Here is a 22,345-nt window from a genome sequence, read left to right on the forward strand (position 1 = left end):
CAAATAAATAAATTACATAAAACTTTACTCCATCAATAAACACTATCAACTCCCCAAAAAAAAAAAAATTACATAAAACAAGAGTTCTAGCGGTTAAGCGCCTCACACTGTCGCGTCTGCTACTTTCCCAAGCACCTCCGCCCACGTCTGCACCTTCACTGCCACCGTGGCTTTTTGCCTCTCGTTCTCGGCTCGTTCAAGCCCACTCTCCCCGAAGGCTTCGCCTCCTGCCCGCACTTTCCTTCCCCTTCCCGACATCTAGGACTGCTTATCCACACCCACCCCTCTGCAGGCTGTCTTACAGGGTCTCGTCTGTGCTGGTTGCTAATTGTCATTTGTGCATTAGAACACACATTTCCAGGCAGGAGGGAGGCTGCGGTCACTTTCCTTTTTAGATGTGCAAGAAACACCCTCAAAGGGCTGTTTACTTCCTTCTAAGCTCTTGGCGGGCACTTAAGGGGGCCTGGAGGGTGGGGGTGGTTGGGAGGGGGATGCGCTGTGACATCCTGCTGACGGCTTTTTGGGCCAAACAGCCTGATGTCAGCCTTGGGCAGAGGAAATAGAAGAAGCATGCTTTCCCATCCAATTATACCTCACTCTGTGTGTGTGTGTGTGTGTGTGTGTGTGTGTGTGTGTGTGTGTGTGTGTGTGACAGAGAGAGAGAGAGCGAGAGAGAGAGACATTTAGAAGCCCAGCACCTAGGTTCAGTCTGGCCCACCTGCTGAATCCCTAACCTTGCGTGGCATTCTCTTCTGCCAGTCCTTTCTGGAGCCCCCTCAACCCGTCTGGACCCAGCAGCCCTTTCTGCAGGTAGATGGCGGTGGGTCTGGGGGTTTTGCTTCAACTGATCATAAAAATACTTCCAGGTTCTTCTTGCTGTTTCTGTCCTATAGCTCACAAAGCTATAATTTCTCCCTTGGTCTTACAGTCACTGAAAAAAAAATTTCCTTTTGATTCTTAGTCCCTTCCCTTCCAGTGCTACTACTGTCCTACTTTTTCGTGGAAACTAGGGTACATATTTCAAATCCAGGACTCCTTTTTATATCAGGAGCCATTATGCTACTGCATTTAGCTAATTTTTCAAAGGGCCTGATTTCCTAGTTTGTTTCTGGAATGTTCTAGGACCTAGGAGAGACCCTGGGATTCTACCTGTGGATGGCTTGTGTCAGGCCACAGCAGGCATGCACGCTACATTTGCAGAGGCTAAGAAGTCATGATGGAGTTATCACCAGAACCCATGCTGTGCTGCCTGGGTCATGTCACTCACCTCCAGAGCCCACACCTGCATTTGCAATGCCTTGGGGACCACTTGTGTGGGCACATGCCACTCTAACTCTAGAGGCAGGGAACCAGGTCAATGTGGCCTTAGACAAGTCATTTGCATATTTATTCCTTATCCTATTGAAGACATGGACGACTGGTCTAGTTGGGATTAGGAGGGGCACTGCACAGGAAATGGATGCAGTGCTCGAGACGTGGAGAGCTCTTGATACATGTGAAGAATCCTTATGGCCATCATTCCTATCTCACAGGTAAGGAGAAGCAGGCTCCGAGTGTCCATGTGACTCGTCTGAGACCACACGGCTAGTGCCTGCTCCTTTGCCCGCTGCCAGACAGAGAATCAATTGCGAAAGATCTTCAAAGTGAAAAAGATTCCATTCAACAGGGATCCGTGCTGAGACCTTCATTAGCACCACGAGCGTGGCTTCTGTGAGTAGCAGGTTGAGCGGGTTGGGTTTGATCACCGTGAGAAGACTCGAAGCCTAGACTGGCTGCAAGGACACAGGCGTCACGTGGGAGCACTCGGCTGTCAGGCCAGCAGCCGTGGTCTCCAGGGGCCTGGGTATGGGTAATAATAGCCTTGTGCATGTGGTGACAATCACACAGCCTCTGCCGTGCTGTGTGACCAGCGCCAGCAGGACTCTGTGTGTGTGTGTGTGTGTCCCTTTGTTACAATGGACAGCTGGGAAGGGTTGATTAGAAGATGCTGGGGGTACAGGGGTGACTGGTCAATGTCCTTTGTTATTTTGCTTATTTGGGAAACATGAAGTTGCTTTGGGAGCACCAGGGATGACAATAGGGCCATAGGTGCGAGGAGACAGGTATCACAGACACAAAGGTGTTTGGTTCTGCTATGCAGATTCCATATTAGGCTTTATGGCCTATGGAGATGGTTTCTTTTAAGATTTATTATTTGACCTGAAAGTAGGAATTATAGGGAAAGGAGATAGAGAGATCTTTCATGTGCTGGTTCACTCCCCAAATGGCACAACAGTCCAAAGCTGGGAGCCAGGAGCTTCTTCTGGGTTTCCCACAAGGGTGCAGGAACCCAGGACTTGGACCATACTCCACTGTCTTCTCAAGGGTATTACTGGGAACTGGACTGGAAGTGGAGCCGCAGGACCTGAACTGTCCCCCAGATGGGATACTTGCACCGTAGGCAGAGGCTTCATGTATTATGCCCCGTTATGAAGATGGTTTCTAACACGACTTCAGAACACGGAGTGGGTATTGTGTGAGATAATAAGCCTATCATGTTCCCCGCAAAACTTAAACAAACAGAATCCAGGCAGCTATTTTGCAGCACTTCATAGAAAAACGATGTGGAATAAGGAAATGCCTGGGTACTGCATGACCAATTAAGGCACCAGGGTACAGAGAACAGGCAGGCATGTTCTACAAGGGCATAGTCCATTGTCAAAATGGACTCAACAATGGAGGGGTCCATGAAGAGTTGATGACAAAGAAAACAAGTGGACTGGGTATCCAACCCAGTTGTTAAGACTCCTCTATGCCATGATGTGTGCTTTGGTTTAATTCCTGGCTTGGGCTCCTGACTCCTAACTCTAATTCCCTGCTAATGGTGGTAGTGGGCAAAGGCCACCCATGTGGAAGACCTGGATGGAGTTCTTGGCTCCTGGCTCAGGACCTGTTTGTTGCTGGCATTTGGGGAGTGAACTTTTCTATGGTAGTTTCTTTCTTTTTTCTCTTCCTGCTTTTCAAACAAACTGAAAAGCAATGCAGGAAAGGCTCCTACACTCCCCCTTTAATTTTTCCAAGCTGCAGGCTGGAGCTTAACAAATGAAGAACAAGATCACCAGATGCTGCAAAGCACAGAGTGGGTTGCTGTTCCTGGGCGCCCGTTGTCTGGGCCCGGCAGCACAGGTGGGCAGCGCCGCTGCATCGTGCTAGGAGCTCTTACCTGGATTTAGGACTCTGCAGGTTTTGGCGGCTGAGGAGTCGCGCGGCAGAGACTCGCTTTTTGTGGACATTGGAAAGGCCTGTGGAGGAGAAAAACAGCAGGGTTCCAGAAGTGAGGCTGAAGAGCTTTTGATAAAAACTCCCCAGGCTTTTCTGGACTTTCTAACTACCCTCTAGACTCAACGGAATGGAAGTCCTAAGAGAAGGAGCCAGGCAGGCACTGGTTGGGGTGGGTGCAATGGATGTCGCTAAGGCAGAGCACAGATTTTTTTTTTTTGGCTGATTTTGGCTGAGCTAAATGAAGAAGACATTGGTTCAGGGGAACACACCATTTGGATGGATACGAAAACTTTCAGGTCCTGTTCTCCTGAGCAGAGGTAGTAACAGATTCACTAGGGGAGGACTGCACTCAAGGGAGGCCAAAACCATGAAGGCCATTTTCTCTGAGTACCTGTTAGAATCGCCGCCCTCTATCCTCTTCCTTCATGTGTTATTGATTGCCCTTCCATGCAAGGTGCAGGGAGGTACCTTGTGTAAGCCCGGGGGCTTCAGCCACGTAAGTGAGGCGGAACTTGTTCCTCTTCCAGCTGCGGTCATTGCTGATCAGGGAATTGTTTGCCTTCTCGATATTGACGTCATCGCCCACGCAGAACACATCACAAGCTGCCTGTGGCATACACAGGTTCCTCTGTGAAGGTCTTCTTCCCTACAGCTCCAAGTCATGGCAGGTACCTCCCCACCCATCTCTCTCTCCACCCTTCCTCCCTTCCATCCACATGGACATTCCTCCATCCATCCAACTCTCTACCCACTCTTCCTTCCATCCACTCTCCATCCATATCTCCAAGTACCCATCTATCTCTTCATGCGCCCATCCTTCTCTCCATTAATCTATCCCTCTCTGCACCCATCCCTGAATCTACCCTTCTTTCATCTACCCATCCACCCCTCTATCCACTCTTCTTTCTAGCCATCTCTCCCTTCACCACTCTTCCATTCACTCATCCTTTCATTCATGTATCCTTCTTTCCATCCTTCATCCCTTCATCCCTCCTACCCACCCACCCATGCCCCTTTTGTCTCTCACTTGTTTCTTCCCCTCTATCACCCATCCATGCACGTACACATCCACCTGTTATATTTCTGAATGCCTTGGATGTGTTGGACACATCACACTTACCATTGGGTTTAGGTTTTAATCCTCACTTAAGAGATAATCATACTTACTATGTCCTTTATTCCTTAAATCAATACTGATACAGCCTCAATGTTACAGGATAAAGTAAACACCTTAGAACTGTGAACCCATCTTTCTCCCAAAATGCTGAACGTCTGGACACCTGCATTGCATGCATCACATTTTTGTTTCCTTTTTTTTTCTTTTTGTTAAGCTCATTAGTTCTCCAACTTTAATGGTCTTGCTCAGAATTAACTTTTTTTTGAGATTAGAAACCACAGATAATTAAAAACTTCCTCAGAGGTAGCTGTGACCAAGATTGGCCTCATATGGATTTGAAAATAAGCCAAACGCTCATCAGTAGAAGGAAGGAGAAGCAAAACAAGGTGTAGCCACACAATAGAGAACAATTTGATCATAAGAAGATGAAGTTCTCCTATCTGTTATCGCAAGGATAAAACTTGACACATTGTGTTAAGTGGAAAACACTGGTCACAAACGACTCATACTGCCTGATTCCATTCACAGGGAACTCTAAGTTGCTAGGGGTTGCTAGAGCTAGGGGTGCTAAATGCCTGCATTAACAACAACAAATACATCCAAAAGTAAGAAAGTGTAAGTGGCAGAGCAGAGAACCGACAAAAAAATACATAAACAAATAAGTGAAAATAATATAGAGATACCAATCAAATGGAAGGTTGGGTCTTTAAAAATGCAAACAGGTTGGATGATGCTTTAGCTCTATTGGCCAAGAAAAGAGATATGCGAATTGCTGTGACTGGCTTTTCCCACATTAAACCCCAAGTTCCTGGTTTCTCCTTGATGTACCATGTATTGGGGCTTCATCACTTCACATGGCCCAAAGTATTTCACTTTTTGATTACACTATTCACTGTAGTTCATCTAAATGAGTTTGAGTTGAAATCCATGTGGCCACATGTGGCTTGAGGCTGCCATACAGGTCTAGCACAAGAGGGCTATGCTCCTCATGGCAGACGGTGTGGTACGATTTGTGCTCCAGCTGGACCAGGCATGGTCCCTGGGTTTGGCTACCAACTCTGTTTCTTGTGTGCCTGTGAGCTGAAAGTGAATAAGAATGAACTTCTCCGTTCTAAACTTCTAAGGTTCTATGGACTAACTCCTTGCCGATTAAGCAAGATGTTGGGGTCCTGGAGAGAGAGAGAGACAGAGACAGAGACATCGAGAGAGAGAGAGAGAGAGAGAGAGAGAGAATGTGAGTGTGTTGACCTCACCTGAGCTGATTCAAGCTGTGTTCCTGATGGATACAGGTGAGAAGTACCAGTTACTTCTCTCTCAATGCTTTTGGCTACATTCCCCAGGGGTGTGAGAAACTGCGCCTCTTCCTCTGGGTCTCTGAGTTCAGATTACCTTGAAGACCTTCTTGGCCCAAGTCCGGAAAGCCTCCTCCTGCCCACAGAGCTCATCTCCTTCTCTCATCTTCAGGATCCTCTCCCCTCCCAGCTCTTCCAGGAGTGTGTCCACAGCATGTCCGAAAGCACAGAAGTGAGGGTATGCCCGTGAACCCAGGCCAAACACAGAAAACCTACCACGGAGAAACAGGAAATCAGTGCCAGAAAACTTCAGGTTCTTTAGTGTTAGGGGATCAATTGTGTTCCTTCCAAATTCACCTGTTGGAGTACTGAACTTCCAATGTAACTAGGTTTGGAGATAGGACTTTTAAGTAAGTAAGTAAGATTAGATGTCATTGTGAACCCAAGGTCCCAATGCTGTCTGTCTGTTTCTCTCTCTCTCTCTCTGTGGATACAATGAGAAGACAGCTGTCTGAAAGCCAGGAGGAGAGACTGCACCAGGAACCAATCTTACTGTTATTTCCATCTTGTACTTCTAGCTTCTAGAACCAGGAAAAAAATCAGTTTCCACCTTTTCTAAGTCCAAAGATAATGAATACTCTTAACATGGTGGTCTTTGGAGATCCATGCTAATGAGCAGACCAGAAGGACTTGTCATTGATACATCAAAAAAAAAAAAAAAAAAAAAAAAAAAAAGAAAGAAAAAAGAAAAAAGAAAAGAAAAGAAAAAGCCAAACCAATAGAATGTCTAACATTAGGAGTGAACCCTGATGGAAACACAAAAATTAAAAATTATTTTTAAAAGAGGTACTGACAGGTAGGGGCTCAATATCTAGGAATTCTGTGATTTTCCCTGTCAACTGAGCATGTCTCTGAGTAGGTGAGGCAGGGGCTGGTGTTGTGGCATAGCATAGTTGGCCTCTACCTACAAGACTGGCATTCCATATGGGCAACCATTTGAGACTCACCTGCTCCCCTTCTGATCCAGTTCCCTGTTAATGTTCCTGGGAAAACACCACAGTTGACCCAAATGCTTGGACCCCTGCACCCATGTGGGAGACCTGGAAGAAGCTCCTAGTTTTGGACTGGCCCAGCTCTGGCCCAATCTCTCTCTCTCTCTCTCTCTCTCTCTGGTATTCTTCCTTTCAAAAAAATAAGGGACATATCTTGAAAAAAGAAAAAGCAGATTAGAGATTTATGGCCAGGGCTGGATGCTCTGCCTAAATCAGTATCATTGTGGCCAACGTCACTGAGACCAAGGGTCTGACATACTAGTTGAATTTCTCTTTAAATATTCACCAAACTGAATTTGAAGTACAAATTATTTGTTCATATGCCACCTAAAATTATCACACACTATGTGACAACATGTTGGGAAATAGGAGGTTAGGACAGTATTTTTCAAAGTTGAGTGCATACTACAGTCAACTAGGGAGAATTAATGAAAAAGAAAGAGAAATGGATGAGCTCAATTCTGGACCAATCACACCAGAATTTCTGGAAGTGACTTTGCTCATTACATTGGTATGTTGTGATCATCTCTAGCTGCTTTTGATGTGCATACAGGATTGAGGACCACTGGACCATAGCAGAATGTCTCTAGAAGATTCTACTAATTACAAAATGTATCTCTTATGAAGGGTAGTTCCTTGAGCAATGTCTATAAATTAATATCCTTTAGCACAAACGATGATGATCCTTGGAGACAGGGGGTTCTGAGAGAGTGTGTATAGGAAGAGAAGTTGAGTATGGACTATGTGGAGACTAGAAAGTATGTTTTGGTTGTGGGTAGGTGGGTGTGGGCTGCAATCTGGGATAGCTGGGATGCAGTGCCTTCATGAGGGATGGGCAGGTATGCAAGAGAGAGCTCTCTCTCCCACAGCGAAGAGTCTACCTTGCAACCAAACCCAGCTCCCCAAGAGCCTTAAGTCTTCCTGAGGGCCTTGCTTACCTCACATTGGCCAGGGGTCCAGTACTCTCAAAGTTGTCTCTGACGTCGGAGCCATCACCTGATGACTTATGGGAGTCTGAGTAGGAGGAGACACTATTGAATCGGACCTTATAGCTCCTGCCAAAACAAAAGGGAGCCTGTGAGCTTTGGCTTGGAGTCTTCTCCTGAGGTTAACATCCCCAGTGGATCTTCAAGTCATGGGGTCTAGTTCTAGGATCTCTTTTTGTGTGTTGAATCAAACCATTACCCTACTGGGGTTTGTTCCTCTGTTTCCATACCCAATGCCATGGCATTTCTCCATCTGACCTTGACCCTACCTGCACTTCCAAGGTTTCTTGCTGCTCTTGGTTCAGGCCACCTGAGATGCAGCAACTAAAATGGTTAAACCAGTGAGACATCTGTATTAGAACTGACCACAGTAACCACCAACTGATTGGCTCCTTTGTCTCCTAAATCGTAGTGTGCCCTCAGAATCACTCTGAAGTCTTGTTAACACACAGATTCTGATTCAACAGACATGTGGAAAGCCTGGGAGTCTTTATTTCTAACAAGCTCAGTGTTGCTAGTTCTTAACCCTGATTTTAGGTGACAAGGACCAGGCCTGTGCTGTTCAATAAGGTAGCCACAGGCTACATGTGGTTGTTTAACATCACATGAATATGAATTAAATGCAGTAAACAATTCTGTTCCTCACTTCTGCTCACCACATTTTATGTGCTCAATAGCCATGTATGAATAGCATAGATCCTTAAGGAACATTTTACAACACTGGAGTTCTATTGGGCAGCGTTGGACTATCTCTTTCAATATTCTCCTCCCATAATATGGTTCCTGCTGCATTTCAGGGGGTTGGTGGTCACAGTTCCCGCATCAAGTGAACAGGAAAAGTGCTCAACCCTGATGCACAGCCTGGAAAAAGATTGCATTTTCATGAAACTGTTCTGACAGGGCAGAGAGATAGTACTTGAACCTTGGCCTTGAGACCAAGCAGAAAGAATACGGGCTTTCAATTTTCCTCTAAAACTGCTCAGTTTTAGAATCAGATGAGGCAAGAAGAGGACGAAGCAAAAAGAGCAACCCTCCCTTCCCCCAGATGCCTCAAGACCAAGCAAATCAGCACAGACACCAAAAACCCAAGCTCCAACTCAAGACAAAACCCAACACGCGAATTTGAGTGCAAAAGGGAAATAAAAAAGGAATTAAAAAAACTTGCACACGTTGGCAGCAGGGTTTCCAAGCTGGATGTTCTGCAAAGTTTGCGCTCCGGCATCAGGACAAGTTCTAAATATATGGAAGTGTATTTTCTGCCCCAAAATAGTCTCACATTGAGTCACTTCTCCAAATAAGTGATGCAACGGATCAGGGGGTGGCTGTGTTGTTACCGGGGGAGGGATGGTTGATGGGTGTGGGGTAAAAATAACAGCACGGGTATCAGGCTCAAGGTTTTTCCAATCACTGTCTTCTTCATCCTCCTCTCTCGATCCTTGCAGTAACCCCCAGCAGTGGGTGAGGCAGAGTAAAGTTCTCCCTATTTGGCAGATAGGAAACACTGAGGCCCATGGGCAGAGGGGGGTGGTCGGGCAGCTTGACAAAGGCGGCTTAGTGGGTTAGTGGTCTTAGCCTGCATTAGAAATCAGATCTGGTTGAGACCAGGGCTGGCCTGATGTGCAGGCATTGGGCATGCATGTACACACACACGTGCCAATGTGTACGCACGAAGAAGCACACACTTTTGCACGCTCTACCTGTACTGACTGTCACGGACTGCAGCCAGATGGGGGACATCAGTGTTGCCGTGAGGGAGGGAAGGCCCTTTACGGGGAAAGAAACGCAAGGGTTCCGGGTACCTAGAGGGGAGAGTGCATGGTACCCTATCTCTCCCTGAAAGAGGGGGTGCGGGCCTTTATGGGGAGGCCACCCAGGACGGGGTGGGGAGGAGAAGGACGGGGGAGAGGATTCATGATTTTCCATCCCTGGGCATCCAGCACAAAGAAAAGTAGAAGTGACTTGCTGCACAACTCAGTCCATTAAGGCATTGAATGCCCTCCTTCAGGCAGCAGGATTTGCCCCACACTGGAGGGCACACGGTGTCAGCTTCATTGAAAGTAGGCCCTGTGCATACATGCCATATGTTCTAGTCGCACATGGATGTTTGAGGGTTTTTGCAAGACTAGTTTTGATTCGAGATGGCTTCCACCATAGCAAGCTAAGGCTTGTGGGGGATGCAATTCCACTAAGAACATGTTCTGACCACGGGTTGTCTTTTGCCCCATGTCTTGCCCATCTTTTCAGCTCAACCTCCACATGACCCACAAGGAGGACCAGACAGACAAGTTTAAAGGCAATAGCTACTTACATTGATTTTGAATGTGAGTTTCCCCAGGGGGAGAGAGAGATGAGAATTGATATTTATACTGCACTCTACACTTAGTTTTTCATTTAGCTGTCATCCACTAGAAAAGCTAAAGGAGGTTTGTTTCATCTCTAATTGGACTGGAAAAAAAAGTCCAGGTACAAGGTGTGAAATGAACCAAAATACCAGCCCAAGAAGCCACCAGATACCAGTTAGCTGGTTGAACATGGACTCAAGGTCCTGCCCACCACTGGAAACCCAGAACTCCAAGCGCCATGAGTCCATTTTCAGGGCTCATCATGTGACACTGGAGGGGTCATCCACTTACTTCCTTTCCTCCTGCACAGAGTTGGGGTGCCTCATTTCCATCAAAGCGCAGCCGAATTTCTGGAAGCCGAAACAGAGGAACCAAGGAGGAACCTTGTATTAGTACGTGCAGGAGAGGGTTGGGCACTAAGGGGCTGGGGTCCTAGCTGGTCAAACAGGAGCAGATAACCAGGAGTTTGAAGCCAGGGAAGGTCAAGGAATCAGGTTGGGTCACAAAGCTCAAACAGCAGGTACAGTAGAAGGATCATCTGACTGAAGGAATGCAGGTGTGGATCCCTTGCTCCAGCCACAACTCCCCTGGACTTCCTCCCCTCTGCAAAAATATGATCTCCGGTGGGCACTTGGCATAGTAGTCAAGATGCTAATAGGATGCTCACAACCCCACATCAGAATGCTTGGATTTGCATCCTGGCTTGGCTCCTGAATCCAGTGTCCTGCTAATGTGCACTCCGGGAGGCAGCAATGATGGTTCAAGTACCTGGATCCCTGACACCTATAGGGGAGACCTGAATGGAGCTTCTGGCTTTGGCCCAGCCCAGTTCCACCTGTTGTTGGGGAGGAAACAAGTGGATGAGACTGCTTTCTCTTTTCCCACAAACACTCTCCTCTCACTTTCTCAGAATAAACAATAAAAATTTGTTAAGGAACTTCTGCCCCACAATCTCTCACATGGAGCACCCCTAGGTTCCTGTTGTAGCATCCACGCTTAACACGGAGTCCACATAGGTGATAATACTTTCTGAAGGACCAGACTGACCCATGGGCACCAACAGACTGAGGGTTCGGGATGGTCCAGTCTAAGCACAAGCTGGACCCAAACTGAAGTCACTGGCTTTGAGATTCTGGGAGGGTATGTCACTGAATAGTACTTCTGGAGAAGGAAGGGTCTGAAGTGTCCCCCTCTTCTTCCTGCTGCACCCCCAAGCTAGGACAGGTGAAAGTTCCTCTCACCTCTCCGTTCTCAGGGGGGTCTCCATTGCCAAAGGTGCTGGTCACTACCAGGACCAGAGTTTCATGTTCCAGATGTACAATGTCATATTCTTCCATGGACATCACCTGGTTGGGGAGGGTGGAGGTGAGGGCACAGACACGGGGCAGAGGAGAGGAAAACAGAGAACCGTGAGAAGGAAGAAAAGGGTAAAGAAAGCAGAGGGGGCAGAAGAGAAAGGTGAGCCATTTGTAGTCAACTCCTCCAGAAGGAGAACCCGGGGCCACTGTCATTTTAATGAACTCAGTGGAAGTTTTAGCTGGTACCAGATGACCTTACTAGTTACTAGTTACCTAGGGAAACTGTGGACTAAAGCACCATGGACTATTTATTGGGGACAATGGTTCAGGGGTTGACCATTTGTGGGCAGGTCTTGACTGAGCTCTTTGTTGAGCTGCCTAATCTTGGCTCAGTCCTGACCTCAATTAGGCTGGGAAGTACTTGCCTGGTTCTAGTCCCTGCCTCCCCAACTAGCAGTATGGAAGGCCTGGGATACCTGTTTTAGGGAGAGAGTGTTGCTCTGTGTCTTAGCATCCCTCGAGCTACATTTCTCAAAGCAGAAAGGTTATGCACCAGGGGAGATCAGGAAACTGGCACTGCCCCCTCTCCACTGACCTTGGCATCAAAGGCATGCTTGAAGATTTCACACAGAGTTTTGGCATAGGCTTGTGATTTGCCCGTCTCTGTGGCATACAGAATGGTTGCTTTGACCCTCTTGGCCATTGCTTGCCCCATCAGCTTGGCTGAAAACTTGACGGCTCTGGTTGGAGGAGAAGATGGAAAGGAAGGAATGGGAGTTAGAGAAGGGCAGGAAGGTACTGGTTTGGAACCTTGGGACCCATGGAGCAGCTTGGGAGGAACTCACTCTGGGTCTCTCAGGGTTCCCTCAAAGAAATGTGAAAACCCTGAGTTCTGACACCCTATGGACTCTTTTATCATATCCCCAGAACAAGCAAGTCATGAGTTAAGATGGCTGGTTAGGGCATTTGGCTTAGGGCTCAGGATGCAGTAAGGATGTCTGTCTCATTTGGAAGGGCCTGGGTTTGCAGAGGACTCCGAATTCCAGCAAAGGCATATGCCAGGGGCAGCAGAGATGGCTCTAGTAACTCGGCCTTCTGTCACTCACATGGCAGACCTGGACTGAGTTTCCTGCTCCTAGCTACAGCCTGGTCAAGTTCTGGCCATTGTGTGGCTTTGGGGAGTTAAGCAGCATACGGGAGTTCTCTTTCTCTGTTTCTCTGGCTCTCAAATAACAAATAAATAAGCAAAAACAAGAAAACTAATAAAAACCCATTAAATAATAACATTAATATGAAAATAACATCAAAAATGAACCAAATAATAAATAAAATGAACAGTAAAATAATTAACAGCTCTGTCAGTTTCAGCTTGTTATTTGATGGGTTTATCTTGAGAACCTTGGCTTGCCTTGAAGGATGCTCCTGCATCCATGCACCTGTTCACTCACTCATCAAGTATTAGTCCAGTGTCTTAATATGCTCTGGGCTGTTACAGTGGTTGAGAAACACAGAGAACAGTGGCTCCCATTCTAGTGTGTGTGTGTGTGTGTGTGTGTGTGTGTGTGTGTGAGAGAGAGAGAGAGAGAGAGAGAGAGAGAGAGACAGACAGACAGACAGACAGACACTCAGACTGGCCAATGTGTAGACAAGAAATCAATCACTAGTAAGTCAACAATGAGTTAGAATAGATATTAGGAGGCTAAGGGCCATGAAGGAAGGTCCCAGTCTGTCTTTTTCAGCCTTGCACATCCAGGCTTTTGCACGGAGTCTGCTACCTGTTGGCACTCAATCAAGAACTACCAAAAGAAGTAATGAATTTCCCAGGATGCTCACCCTGAAACTCTGAGGGCAGAGGCTAAGTCAAGTCATTCCATTTCTGATTACACAGAGGAGCCCAAATCGGGGCTCCTTCCTCTGCCTCTTGTGGGTCAGGGGGCAAGGGAGAGGCAGCAGGCAGAGGCCGGGGAACTGCTGGGTGCACCGTGTGAGTAAGCAAGTGCCCTTCCTCTCACTAGGAATCTCATTGTAGACACATTGCTAATGATGTTGCACCTGGGCATGGCTGTGAGTAAATCTATCACTTTTACAATGGGAAAACCACCCACATGGCAGGAAGCTGCCTGAGCTAAGGGTGAGAAGTTCAAAGAAACGAAAGGTGCCGGGAACATTTCCTTGAAATGATCTGTGCATAAAGATGCCTCCAGAATTCACTCCCACTCTTTCTACCCTGAACTCAGGGCAGGGAACACTTTGGAGGTTTCCTGCCAGAGACTGAACCGAAGGCCAAGGTTCCCTCCCAGAGAACAGGCAATGTATTCCTGTTGGCGAAGGTATGGCTGCCGTTGTGGGTTTGCTTGACTGGAGGGTGGGAGTCTGGGGGTCAAAGCAACAGTCGTGAAGTGAGGGAGAGAGACCCCATAGCCCCTCTAAAGGAGCCAGGACGCAGGCAGGAGCTCCCCAAAGACCCACCAGTGTTTAGCCTCAAGGTCTATGCTGTGGATATCAGATGGACAGAGTCCTGGACTTGGGGGCAGTGTGTGTGTGTGTGTGTGTGTGTGTGTGTGTGTGTTGGGGGGCACTAAAGAAAGAGGAGGTACTTAGTCTGTACCAAGGTCTTCCGTCACAAAGTCAGTTGCAGACAGTGATCCCTGCTGGTCCCCTGTTTGCAATGTGTAATTCAGGAATCCTCCTTAGCTGCATCGGTCCATAACCCCATTTTTTCTCCTCTTAGCCCACAAGTGCCTTATTCATCTCACTCTTCAGCTCCGCTATCTCTTCAATTGGCACTGAAGGAGCCTGTTGTGTCTACACTCCATCCCACGACATCAGGAGCCAGTCTTTGGTGCACCTGTCGCGGCTCTGCTGCTAACTGCATGTGCAATTCTTTGACAAACCAATAGCTGGAAGCTTCCTGCGGACAGGAACCACTCCTGCCCTCCATCATTTGTTAGGTTTGCTATGATTCTTCTGGAGGTTAGCATAGTGTTGGGCACATGGAAGGCAGTCAGTACTCATTTGTTGGCAGACTGAATGAAAGAATGAGTATGTGCGAAATCAGGATTCAGGCCTGGGTCTTAAGAGTTCTTCAGGCAGCCATCGTGGGAATATTGACATCATGGAAACAGACCAGTGTTAGAAACCAAGGTATTACCATCATGAGTCTTTCTTGTCACGAGAGTGGGGCTCAGCAGCACCCCCCTATATCAGCACTGGGACAAGGGTGGCCACATTCACATCCCAGGCTCAGAGGAGAAGAGGGCACAGCGGCCGCCCAGCCTCTTTTCTTAGCAGCACCCCACCAACTCCTCCCTCTCGGTAGGGACTCACTCTGCCAGTTTCTTGAAGCCGATGGCACGCCGCTTCGTAGGGGTCCCATTGGTGCCTTTCCACACATGGGTGCTCCAAGGGTCAGGCTGGGGAGAGCAGAGAACACCGGAGTCATGGCAGGGAGGGGACCTGGCTCGCCTGGCTGAGGCTCAGGACCCTCAGCCTCAAGTGGACAGATGTGGCAGGGGGTGACCATAGATACCTTGGCACACACGGGCTGCCCTCCCTCCCCACCCTACCCCCAGCCTTGAGTCCCTGTCTTCCTCTCTTCCTGGGACTTCCCAACTGCTCATGTCATCTCTGTCTAGTTGGGACTACACCTGTGCCTTCCAGTGTGGACCACCAGCCCCCTGTGCCTCATGGGCCACACCAGAAATGGAAAGCTCAGCATGCAAAGAGGCCGGAAGGGGCAGGACCTGGTATTCAAAGCAGGGGGTGAGCCGATAGTTGAGCATCTCCTGGTGGAAGACAGGGGTGATGCTGCCAGACATGGGGGGCACGATCCACACCCAGTCGGCGGGGCAGCCCCCTCGACAGCGGTACTCATTCTCCATGTGCTTGATGAAGGATTCAGTGGCAGAATGGTGGTCCACGATGGTCACTTTGTCGCTCTGAGGGAGGGCAAGGGGCAAGGTTATCAGGAAGGAAGATAAGCTGGGGTGTCCGGGGGAATCCCTGTCCACGGAGCAGCCTTTCCCGGGGACTGTAAGAAAGTGAGTTCCCAGGAGCTTGTTGCGTTCGTCTTCTCCCTCCTTTTCCCTCTCTATTCCAACAGAGCTGAGTCACTAGGCATGGCTTTCCTTGTTTACTATGTCATAACTACCTGCTCTACCTGCCCATCAGTACCAGTTCTCCACTTGGGGAGGTGACAGAAAACACTCTTCAAGCACACATTTGTAAACCATAAAGAGAAGTCGATTAAAAGTAAAACAAGGAGTGGGCACGTGCCCTTGCACTTAATATACCCCTACCCTACACAGGAGCCCCCAAGTTGAGTCCTTGCTCTCCCTCTGGACTCCAGCTTCCTGTGAATGCAGACCTGGGAGCAGTGGTGATGGTGCAAGGACTGGCTTCCAGCTGACACCTGTGAGAGATTGGATGTGTTCCTAGCTTCTGGCTCCAGGCTCATCCTAGAATGGGCCATCGCAGGCATTCAGGGAAGGAACTAGGAGATGGGTATTTGGTTTCTGGGATGTACAAACACTTAAAAAAATACAGCAAGTACAGTGAGTCATGTTCAGAGTATGCTCTGGGTAGCAAATCTGGACCCACATTTATTGCTCCAGGAGCATCTTCTCTCTCTGTGCATAAACATTTGTCCTGTTCCTGCACTTCTCATTTTTTCTTTTAAAAAGTTTATGTATCTGGGACCAGTGCCATTGTATAGCAAGCTAAGCCTCTGCTTGCAGCACTGGCTTTCCACAGGGGCATCAATTTGAGTCCCTGTTGCTCAACTTCTGCTCTAGCTCCCTGCTTATGACCTGGGAAAGCAGTGGAGAATGACTCAATTCCATGGGTCCCTGTACCTACATGGGAAATTCAGAGGAAGCTGCTAGCTCCTATCTTTGGGTAGGCTTAGCTCCAGCCATTGTGGCCATTTGGTGGGGGTGGGAGGTGAACCAATAAATGGAAGATCTCTCTGTGTCTCCTCTGTTACTTTGTCTTTCAAATAACAGTAAAATAAATCCTAAAATATTTATCCAAGAGGCAGAGTCAGAGAGAGAGAGAGAGAGAGAGAGAGAGAGAGAGAGACAGACAGACAGACAGACATGCAAGCTTCCATTCGCTGGTTCACTCCAGAAATGCCTGTAACAGGCAGGTCTAGGCCTAGCCAAAGTCAGGAGCCAGGATCTCCATCCAGGTGCCCCATGTGGATGGCAGGGACCCCGGCACTTGGGCCATCCTCTGCTGCCTTCCTAGGCATATTAGCAAGGAACTGGAGGTAACTGGAACTGATATGGAACATTAGCCTCACAAGTAGTAGTTTAATCTTCCACGCCACAAAACCAGTCCCCTAGTATTTTGCTTGTTAGTCACTTGTCTCACTTACATCCCTGTCATCTCTGGCTAGCCAGCTTTCCTGAAGCCATGCCCGATCACTTCAGCATGTTTGGAAACCTTACTGCATCCATGGCCAAGGAAAGAGGGAGGGGCTTCCCAAGTCCCCTGTTTTCCACTCAGCGCTTGGCTGTGATAGCCTCAGGACATTCATAAGCCCTGCACCTGACATGGGACCTATAGTTTCCACTCATATTGACCCACAGTTTTACCTAACATGGTCATTCTAGCACCCGCATACGCCTTTCAGGTGCATCTATGACATCCAGTTGCTCAGACAGGAGGCCCACAGGGGACAGAACTGGTCTCCATTTCAGAGAGTAATCTCCATTCTCTAGGGTGCCCCCTGATTTGTCCAGTAGAATCCTGGCTTCTGCTGGCATAAATGTTATGTACTTATTTACTTATTTATATATTTTATATATATATAAAATTTGAGAGGGAGAGTCAAAGGGGAACACCGTATCCATTCACTGCTCCATCTCCAAGTATGCACACTAGTGGGTCAGCTGAAGGCCATAGCTAGGAACTCCAGCTGGGTCTCCCATGTGGCTCGCTGGGACCCAAGTCCTTGAGCCATCATCATCTGCTGCCTTCCAGGGTCTGCACTGGCGGGAAGCTAGAATTGGGAGAGGAGCCATGAGGTGAGCCCAGGAGCTCTAAAATGAGATGAGGGTGTCCCAAGCAATGGCTTTTAACTGCTGGGCTATACACCCACCTCCTGATAATGATGGAGCTTTTGTTACTGGTTCCTAACACACAAAGAGACCTGTCATCTCATTTCTGAAGACCCACCAACAACACATCACATACCGCCATGCTTTCCTGGCCTCCCCAGCAGTCACAGCCACTGCCACCCAGTGATGAAGTAATGTAGGATAGGGAGTAGTGGTCCCTGGTGGCTGGGTCCCTTGACCCTCAGGCACCCAAGTTACTGTTGGAGCCCTGGTGTTACCTGGAAGCTGTAGAGAACAGCAATGTTGATCTCCACCAGTGCCTGGTCCTTCCACAGCGAGGACGTCTTCCTCATATCCAAGTTCATCTTCTTAGCCACTTCCTGAAAGGGGAAGAACATACAGGCTGCTGGGTGCCTTTGGATTTCAGACCAAACAGGGACATGGCCAGTGTCATGAATAAACTTCCTAAATGACCAACCTGGCTCACAGGTTTGAATGACTGGAATGACTCAAAAAGATCTAAAAAAATTTTATTAGGGAGAGCAGTTCCACCAGTTCCAATCCCAGCTCCTCCACTTCTGATCCGTCTCCCTGCTAATGGCCTGGGGAAGCAGTGGAAGATGGCCCAGGTCCTTGGGTTCCTGCCCCCACTGGGAGATCAGAAAGAAGCTCCTAGCTCCTGGTTCCTGGCTTTGGACTGGCCCAACTCCAGTCATTGTGGCCATTTGGGGAGTGAACCAGCAGATGGAATATCTTGATCTCTCAGACTCTGCCTTTCAAATAAAAATATATCAATCTTAACAAAATAGTCCAGACAATGGGCATCTTGTGCTCAGGGGGGCTCCCTCAGGTGGCCTTCACGAGACACAAGGACAGACTAAAGCCCCAAGTAAAGTCTAGACTTGTCCTAGGAGCACACAGCCAGTCGGCCTTGGAGTTGGAGCCCAGGAGGGAGCTGCCTTTTGGCTGAGACTTGAAAACCACTCCCCAACCAGCTGACACCTTGGCAAAAACACACAACAGAATATCTCACATCGTGGGTGATGCAGCAAAAGCAGAGATGCGCATGTTGATGGCCGCTGGGGCGGGGGAGGACCCTGGAGTCAACTCATTAATTAAAGCCTTGCTTTTCATGTCCTCTGTCAAGTCTAGTCTCCGACGGAAACCCTGCTCTCATTATGGCCCTGAAATGTGGCAACTTCTCAGGTTTTTGGTAAATTGCTGTCTTGTCCCAGCTGTCAACGTTGATACACAAAGGCAGTTGAGAGAGGATATGATGGCTGGGGTGGGGGACAGAGTCGTGCTGAAATCCCTGCTGCCAGCTCTTCGCCACCAAACTGTAAGCCGAGCTCAGAGAAAGGCCTTCTTAATTCAGTCTCTGAGGCTGTGTTGCCAGGTTCCAACTGGGGCCTTTCTTTGTGATACATTTGCAAAAAGTAAGAAAGCTGCTTTACAGAAATCCACATGAAAGTTGAGTTAGCTGATGAAAGGGGAAAATGTTGTTCAGCCAGTTAGGCTGCTATTGTCATCTGACTGCAGGATTTGGGTTAAAAGAATAGAAATTAATTGCAGGAGGGAAAAAAAGCAGCCCCATATGACTTCACATATCCCCAAAGGCAGCTGGAGCCAGAGCTACAAAAGGAAATGGGCAGAGTCTCTTCTCTCCCTGCCTGAGTCCAGGTTGTTGGAATCCCATGGAATCTTCAGGGGCTCTTTAAAAAAATGTTGATGTGTAGGCTCCTGGCTTCAGATCGGCCACTGTGGCCATTTGGGGAGTGAACCAGTGGATGGAAGATCTTTCTCTGTCTCTCCTCTCTCTGTAAATGTGCCTTTCCAATAAAAACAAAATAGAATAAAAAAGTGCTGGTGGGCAGGCCCTAATCTAAACAGGTGATATCAGAAATGGGGGCAGAGGGACCTGGGCACCCCAAAGATCCCCAGGCAGTGGTGACACAGGACCCCCTGCATCTGCTTTCTAGGGAGACACCAGTACTTTTAACACTTGACGCTGACTTCTAACCTGAAGTCTTTGCTTTATTTACCAAAAAACTAGGCCCAGTTCTGAAACTCTCTTTTTCTCCCCTTTCTTCTTTTTAAAAATTTATTTATTTGAAAGGCAGACCTACAGAGAGGCAGGGAGAGATAACAGAGAAAGAGATCTTCCACTTGCTGGTTCATCCCCTAAATGGCCGCAATAGCCAGGGCAAGGCCAAACCAAAGCCAGGCACCAGGAAAGAGAAGGAACGACAGAGAGCTCTTTCATCTCTCACACATTCAGGGACCCAAGTTCTTGGGTCACTTCTGCTCCCTTGCCAGGTGCGTAGGTAGGGAGTTGGATGGGAAGGAGACCAGCCAGGACTTGAACGAATGCTCATATGGGATGCTGCATTGCAGGCAAGGGTTTATCTTGCTATGCCACAACAACAGTCCCTTCTCTGGCCATGTGCTTGGAAGCAAGATTGATAGCAGCTGAGGAAAACATATCGAAACTGATGCTTTTGCCAAAAATGAGCTTCAGGAAGCTCTGCCCAGGCGGTGTAGTATGTAAGGATGACACAGCAGGGGAGGAATCAGACACTGTCCCAAATGCCAAGTTGCTTGCTCTGTGATGGCGAGTGCATCAAGAACTGGCCCTGGAACTCCTCACTGTCTTCACCTGCCACATAGGGATTACCACTCCTCAGTGAGGACTAGATGTGAGCACGGTGCACTGGGCCCTGGGGACCCCAATCTCACAAGCACACCTTGAATGAAAATGACCAGTCACCACCCCACAATGAACATGCTGGGGCTGGTGTGGTGGCACAACACATTATGCTGACACCTGTAACACTGGCATCCCATATCAGAGTCCTGGTTTGACTCCAGGCCACTCCACTTCTGATCCAGCTCCCTGTGAATGCCCTCCCAGGAAGGCAGCAGAAGATGGCTTAAATGACACCTAGCAGGAAGATCTGAATGGGGTTCCTGGCTCCTGGCTTGGGCCTGGCACAATACTGCTGTTGTGGTCATTTGGGGAATGAACTAGCAGGTGGAAGATCTTCTTGTCTCATTCCATCACTCTGTCCGTCAAACCAATACATAAAGCTTAAAAGAAAAAAAAGCAATGCATACTACAGTTTACCTGCACAGCAGTGACTTCCCTTTCTGTAGACTCAACCAACCACAGAGTAGAAATTTTCTCCCAAGTATTGCGTCTGTGCTCAGTAGCGCTGGATGAAAAAAGCTTTTCCTATCTTACTCCCCAAACAACACAGTATAACCACTATTCACACAGCATTGTTACTCGATTAGACATTACAAGTCATCCAGAGACAATTTCAAGTTATGAAGGAATTGCAAAAGGTTGCAGGAAAATAGAATTGCAAGACAGGCATATTTTGGTGCCAAAAAAGGGAAACACATACATAATTTTTAAAAATAATATGCTTTTTAAAAACGAAGTTATTTTAAATTGAAAGACAGCATTACAGAAAGAGAGCGAAAGACAGAGAGATCTTCCATCTGCTGGCTCATTCCCTAAATGGCCATGATGGCCGGAGCTGAGCTGGATCAGAGGCTGGGAGCCAGGAGCTTCTTCCAGTTCTCCCATGTGGGTGCAGAAGCCCAAGGCCTTGGGCCATCCTCCACTGTTTTCCCAATCCAGGCAGCTGGATTTGAAGTGGAGCAGCTGCAACTTGAATCAGTGTCCATATGGGATGCTGAAATTTCAGGAAAAGGATTAGCTTGCTAAACCACCATGCTGACTCCAGTATGTCTTTTTCATAAATTCTTTGAAGACTTCCAGTACATATATGTGGAGCTTCAATGGCAAGGTTACGTCCTAAGAAATGGAACATCTATGGATCCAAGAGATGTCTTGGGGCAGACCACTGAGGATACCAAGGGAAGAGTGTGCACGCAAGGTGTGTCACGTAGGGTCAGCACAGGTGTGTGCTGGGTGTGTGTCTTTTAAAGGTGACTCAGCCATTTCCAGAAGCTTCACCAGGATTGTGGATCTGATCCAAGTCCTTCCAGTCTCTAAGCTCCAGAGCTTGCAATAACTGAGCCGCGCCCTATACCTGGTGCTTCCCCTGTGGGGAACGGGGAGAGGCCTTACCTCCAGAATGTTGTAGCGGGAGTTGTCACAGTAGTCACGGACGCCGATCTCTGTGCCCATGTACCAGCCGCTAAAGGGACAGGCGCTGAACTCTAGGCCACCAATCTCCAGGAGCATATTGGACACAGCAGGGAGCCCATACCACTTAAGCCCCAGGTCCTTGAACCACTCGAACCTGTGGGGAGCAACACAGCTCAGCTCTCCTCAGGGCAGGTGTCTTCTCGGCAAACACAGGGGTGGGACATCCTTAGCCTGGAAACACTGACCTGCTGATCAGTGGGACCATGTCTGAACCTGATTCCTGGGCTCTGTCTTAAGATCTGTGGAGTCATAGTTTATACAGGTGGGGCCTGAGAATATGCTAAATGCTTGCTAAATGCAAAGCTTCTCAGGTGCTTTGAAAAGACACCCTGGCCCGGGGAACCAACTTCTTGGGCTGCTATTTGTCTCCCAAAACAAATGCGAAAATGATGGGAGAATGTGTGGAGAGTTCCCTCTCCAACAAGTCATGGAGCTCCTTCCTAGCCCAGCGCCTCTGCACAGGAAGCACCTTCCTCCTTGGCCCGTCTCTCCTCTGGGCTTGCAGCTCTCACCTCTACTGTATTCTGGGAAACCTTCCTGATGTCCAGTGGGGTCAATCAACTCCAAGCTCTATGTAGAATGGTGATCTAGTAATTGTGCCTGTTACAGCTTCTCTTCGAAGACGGCAAAACTATGGAGGGACAAAGGGAACCTAGCACAAGGATGGGTTGTCAAGGGAATATAGGGTACACTGAATGAGCTGATGAATGAAGGAATAAATGAATTCAAGTCAAGTTGATCAAGGAAACTGGGTG

The 22,345-nt window shown here is 48.2% G+C and overlaps 1 protein-coding gene across 1 annotated transcript in view; it reads right to left on the reverse strand.

The window, feature by feature from the left end:
- The window catches only part of NOS1 (nitric oxide synthase 1), a 100,305-nt gene that overhangs the window by 18,499 nt on the left and 59,461 nt on the right, over window positions 1-22,345 (reverse strand). The window contains exons 10-21 of the mRNA XM_036496434.2: window positions 21,510-21,684; window positions 17,689-17,790; window positions 15,092-15,286; window positions 14,676-14,761; window positions 11,944-12,088; window positions 11,292-11,396; window positions 10,342-10,400; window positions 9,406-9,507; window positions 7,661-7,777; window positions 5,768-5,942; window positions 3,730-3,868; window positions 3,203-3,281 (exon numbers count right to left, since the gene is read on the reverse strand). Coding sequence (XP_036352327.2) covers window positions 3,203-3,281; window positions 3,730-3,868; window positions 5,768-5,942; window positions 7,661-7,777; window positions 9,406-9,507; window positions 10,342-10,400; window positions 11,292-11,396; window positions 11,944-12,088; window positions 14,676-14,761; window positions 15,092-15,286; window positions 17,689-17,790; window positions 21,510-21,684 — 1,479 coding nt within the window. The remainder of the gene's footprint in view (window positions 1-3,202; window positions 3,282-3,729; window positions 3,869-5,767; window positions 5,943-7,660; window positions 7,778-9,405; window positions 9,508-10,341; window positions 10,401-11,291; window positions 11,397-11,943; window positions 12,089-14,675; window positions 14,762-15,091; window positions 15,287-17,688; window positions 17,791-21,509; window positions 21,685-22,345) is intronic.

Source organism: Ochotona princeps, chromosome 29 (assembly GCF_030435755.1).
Source record: "Ochotona princeps isolate mOchPri1 chromosome 29, mOchPri1.hap1, whole genome shotgun sequence".
NCBI lineage: Eukaryota > Metazoa > Chordata > Mammalia > Lagomorpha > Ochotonidae > Ochotona > Ochotona princeps.